Below are 5,000 nucleotides of genomic sequence, written 5' to 3'. Positions count from 1 at the left end.
AAATGTCTTTAGAACTTGTTTGATATAACTGGTAATATGATGATCCAGGACCCAGCAGATACAGGGTTTGTGTTCCACAGGTAATTCTCTTCACTTTTTCATCATTTGATCATATTTGTAACTGCCTTATATGTGTGTGTTTATGTATTTATATTTATCTAGGCATGTTTCTATTATTTGAAAACCAAAACATTGTTTTTAACAAAGAATATTTATATACAAAAGAATGAAATAATGTGAGAATCTTTAGATCTTTTCTGTTTGGCTTTCACTTTTCAATTTCTTCAATTTTGTTCCATTTGATTTCAAATTTGGCGTAATGATATAGTTTTGTATGCTAATTATGGAAATGAAATTCATTTGTGTTATCAATTAATAAATAAATCGTTAATAGTTTTTAAAGTTTACAAGTTTTGGGTTATTTTAGCCAATCAAAAGCCACAGACATGTAGGTGCTTGTTTCCCAAGTAACAAGTCAAGCTGTTCTTTTATCTACTTACTTAGTATTGGGTTTATCAACTCGAAGGATGAGACCCACATGTAACAAATGGAAAGTATATAAGGTGAAGTAATGAACAATGTTCTGGCACTCACCATTTTATGGTTGACTCATATCTCACTTATGGTTGACTCATGTCTCACTGCAAGTTTATGTGTCACAGGAGATACAAAAATTGTAATTTATTTGACAAAATCCTAGACAGCATCACAAATTTTCATTTTTGAAATTTTGCTCTCCATGTATTCATGAACCGAACTACAGTTTGTTTTCATTTTTTTTTTTTTTTTGTAACTTAATGTTTTTGCTATAAGACATGTGTCTGTTACTGCTGTTTTTGGAGGTCATTCCTTGCATTGAATGTTTATCAAACGCTTAAAGCTTATTAGAACTTCCATTGTTGAATGTTTTCTCATTGTAATGGTGTCATGAATGTTCTGTTGTTGTAATGTTGTCGTCACACACAAAACTACAGCTTCCAAATCCTGGTTTCTCATTGGGTAAAAATTATCAAACTTTGAACCTCAGTAACATTTTTTTTTAAATATTTTCTGGAACTAGTGAACAATGTCATCAGATTCAGCATGAATTTTTTAACATCAATATTCCAAATTTGAAAATTTTCACATAATTTTAAAATTTCAAAAAATGAATGCAAACAGAAAAGATTCTAATCTTCTACTACATAAGCCTACAAATTATCGTCTGCAATGAATGAGTGCCAAGCAAATTGGAATAAATTGTAACCATTCTTAGTATTATATACAAAGGATGACTTTTCAAGATTTAATGAGGTAAATAACAAATGAGAATGTACAGGTGAGAGGGAAAGTTCATGCCTTATGTACAAAAATACTTAAGTAAGAGAGTATAGCCATCTTAATAGTACAAAAGTGTCTATGTGAGAGAGTATATTCATACTGAAGACAGGTTGTGCAATAAACCTAACCCCCAGATATTAACAAGGAGACACAGTTCCAAGTCTCACCGACTTTCTCATGGCTTTATCCTCTCTCACATAGAATACTCTTTGCATCAGGGAAATTTACTTTATTTGAAAATGTAAAAATGTTTTAACTGTTTGATTCTAGGTTCACCAATAATATAACTACATGAATACTTATATATATAAATGCAATAAATGTTGTGTGTGTGTGTATGTATGTATGTGAGTGTGTATATATAAATATATATAAATATATATATATATATAAACACACACACAAATATACTTATATGTATGTTATGTTCTGTTATGTTGCAACAGAAATATTGTTTCCAGAACACTTTTAAAAGAAGATTGAATAAACTGTGTAAGACATTATTTGCATAAAATTCTTGTCATTGGTAAATGTAGTATCTACACTGTTTATAATAAACAGTGTAGAAAAATTTGTTATAGAATATTGCAGTGTAAAAGTATCATTGTTTTATACACACATACGCATACACATACACACACTTTTAGTAATATCATAAAAGTGTAATAGTACACTGTCATAGAAATGTCTTGGTAGTACACTCTGACATCTTAATGTTGTAGTAGTGTCATAGTAGTACATTTTTGTCATTGTAGTGTCATCGTAATGTTACAGTAACGTTTTAGTAGTGTTACGAAAGTGTAATAGCAGTACACTCATAGTATGTGTCTCTAATATGTTTGTGTGAAAATGTGTGTGACTTTTTGTACATGTGAATGAGTTTGTGGATGTATTTTGTGTGTGCCTGTGTGCCTGTCTGTTTTGTGTGTGTGTATTGTGTGTGTGTATTGTGTGTGTATTGTGTGTGTGTATTGTGTGTGTGTATTGTGTGTGTGTATTGTGTGTGTGTATTGTGTGAGTGTGTGTGAAAATTACATAAGAAAATATCTTGCCTGGGAATAAGTTTCTTCTTCTTCTTCTGCCACAGCTTGAACTTGTTTTCCAGAATTACATCCTCTCCACGTGTGATCTGGAGTTGACTTAAATCCAGTCGGTGTGTCTCTCCTTGGTATTGTGGCTGGGGAGTTCCTACTTTTGGCAAGATCTGTTGCAAGAGCAAGCTGAGCTTCAGTGTGTGACGAAGACGGTTCATGAAAGTATTTTGATTTTTCAGAGTCACTGAGGAATTTGTTAGAAATTTCAAATTCTTCATTATACTGGATTTCTTTCTGGTTGTTTCTTTGTATGATACATATTGCTATGGAAACCACTATAGCAGTGGACAAAGTGACAGCTGCTATAACAATAATTATTACTAAATTGATATGGATTTTATCATCTGATAAGGTTTGCAAAGCTGTTAACATCGTCGAGGTCTTGTTACTTACTGTCAAAGTCAATGATAAGGTTGTGGTTGCTGATAGAGCTGGAGTGCCACTGTCTTTGACAGCTAACTGCAGATTATAAGAACCGGCATCGTTTTGGTAGACTTTACGGGAGAATGACAACACCCCAGAATAGGGATTCACCGAAAATAATTGCTTGTCATTACCACGGAGTATTTCAAAACGGAGGAAGGCATTTTCTCGTATATCTTTATCTAATGCTCGCAAAACTGTGATGTCGTTCTTGCTTTGTGGATGATAGTGGACATCCAAACTGAAAGGATTAACGCTTGGAAAGCTGAAATATGGTGGGTTGTCATTTTCGTCAATAACTTCAACAATGACATCTGCGGTGTTGTTCAGAGGTGGTGTTCCATTATCTTTGACAAAAACTCGAAATTTATAAATATCTTGTTTCTCTCTGTCCAAAGATTGGGCGGTTGAAATAAATCCAAAATCAGAAATTTCAAAAGGAAGAATTCCTCTATCATTGCTAAACAATGTGTAATTCAACTGACTTCCAGAACCAAGATCTGGATCAGTGACATTAATGAAACCAATAGGGAAGTGTGGTTTTTCATTTTCATATGTGAGGAATTTAAAAGTATCTTTAGAAAATAGAGGCTGCACATCATTGACATCCATCACTTGGATAGAAAAGTGTCCTTTTGTCTTTAAAGATGGCGAACCCTTGTCTTCACAAATAATAGTGAACTCTATTTGCTTTTGTTTTTCTCGGTCAACTGGTTTTTTGATGACTACTTTGTATTTATTTTTGCTTAAACTTTTCAGCTGTAGGTTATCGTGTTGCAGTCTGCAGCTGATCTCTCCATTACGACCAATATCATTGTCTGTTACTTTAACATAAGCTATAAAACTGCCAGTCTCTACTCCCTCTGATATCACAGTTTTATTTCTGCTGGACTTAGAAACAAACTTCACATCAATTCTTGGTGCATTATTTGCTTCGCTCACTACATTTACCAGAACCACTGCTGTTGAACTCAATGAAGGACTGCCCCCATCTCTGGCTTCTATGAATAACTTATAAGTTTGTTTCTCATTCAGTGTAAATCTTTTATTGAGAAATATATCACCAGATATGTGGTCCAACATGAAATGGCTTTTAGCCAAGTCTGGTGTCTTTGAACTAAAATGATATGAAATATTACCATTTTTGCCAGAATCAAGGTCTGTTGCTGACAATGTAACGATTGGAACACTTTGCCGGTGTCTGCTGTTTACTGTAACATTGTAAATGCTCCGAGAAAATATAGGTGAATTGTCATTCTCGTCTGTGACAGATATTTTAATATTCAAAATGCCTTGTTTTGGTGGTGATCCACCATCTCTTGCAATTACTTGAAGCAGGTAGGTATCTTTTACTTCCTTGTTGAGTCTTTCCTCCAAGATAATTGCTAATTTAGAAGTGCCATCACCTTGCTTTAAGACAGATAATCGGAAAGGTTCGTTAATATTGCTTTTCAGTTGATAGGTAATCTTAGAATTTAAGGCACCGACATCTCTGTCAATAGCATTTGGAATTGATATTCGTGATCCTTTGCCTTCTCTCTCTGAAAAGTATATATTAAATTGATCGACGGAAAATTCAGGTTCAAAATCATTGCCATCTTCTACAACCACTTTAATGTCTAATATTTTGACAAAAGATTCTTTGTGTTGGACAGCTATTTCCACCATAGTAAAGCATTCTGTGTTATATTTGCACAGAGCTTCAGCATCGAGTTCCTGAGCTGTGTAAAGCTTCCCAGCTGGTGTCACGCGAAACAGCTGTTGTTCACCCATCACAAGTTCATGTAGCAAACTAAACTGGAACTGGTTGTGGTCACTGACCGGCACAGTGTCCAATAAATGTGAGTCCACTGCTATGTCACCAACAAATGTATCAGGTCTTTTCCCTTCTTCGACTTGATAAATCAGATCTATGCAGAGGTACATGTCAACAAGCAACAGTAGTAGATAACTTTGCAGTAACATGTTCCCACAATTAGAAATCTTAGGTCACAGTATATGCAGTGTTAGGGGAGAAAAATGGCTTTTGTTGTAGTTGATTGTATTGTTGTTGTTGACGATGATGTTGTCTGTAGTGGTAATGTTGTAATTGGCAGTGGCAGTGGTGGTGGTGGTGGTGGTGGTGGTGGTAGTGCTGCTGCTGCTACAGTTGCTAGTGGTTCT

At 34.5% G+C, this 5,000-nt stretch overlaps 1 protein-coding gene across 5 annotated transcripts in view; it reads right to left on the bottom strand.

Moving 5' to 3' along the window:
• Nucleotides 1-5,000, bottom strand: part of LOC106874068 (protocadherin gamma-A4) — a 177,119-nt gene that overhangs the window by 76,178 nt on the left and 95,941 nt on the right. For all 5 annotated transcript variants that reach the window (XR_008265490.2, XM_014921648.3, XM_052972825.2 and 2 more), the window contains exon 2: nt 2,373-5,000. This exon is cut by the window's right edge and continues 505 nt beyond it. Coding sequence is in view for 4 of the 5 variants with exons in the window: in XM_014921648.3 (XP_014777134.1) it covers nt 2,373-4,802 (2,430 nt within the window). In the remaining variant the exon portion in view is untranslated. The remainder of the gene's footprint in view (nt 1-2,372) is intronic.

This window comes from Octopus bimaculoides, chromosome 14 (assembly GCF_046866305.1).
Source record: "Octopus bimaculoides isolate indiv1 chromosome 14, ASM4686630v1, whole genome shotgun sequence".
Classification (NCBI taxonomy): domain Eukaryota; kingdom Metazoa; phylum Mollusca; class Cephalopoda; order Octopoda; family Octopodidae; genus Octopus; species Octopus bimaculoides.
Note: the sequence above shows the minus strand (reverse complement) of the source record. Positions and strands in the feature narration are given on the sequence as shown.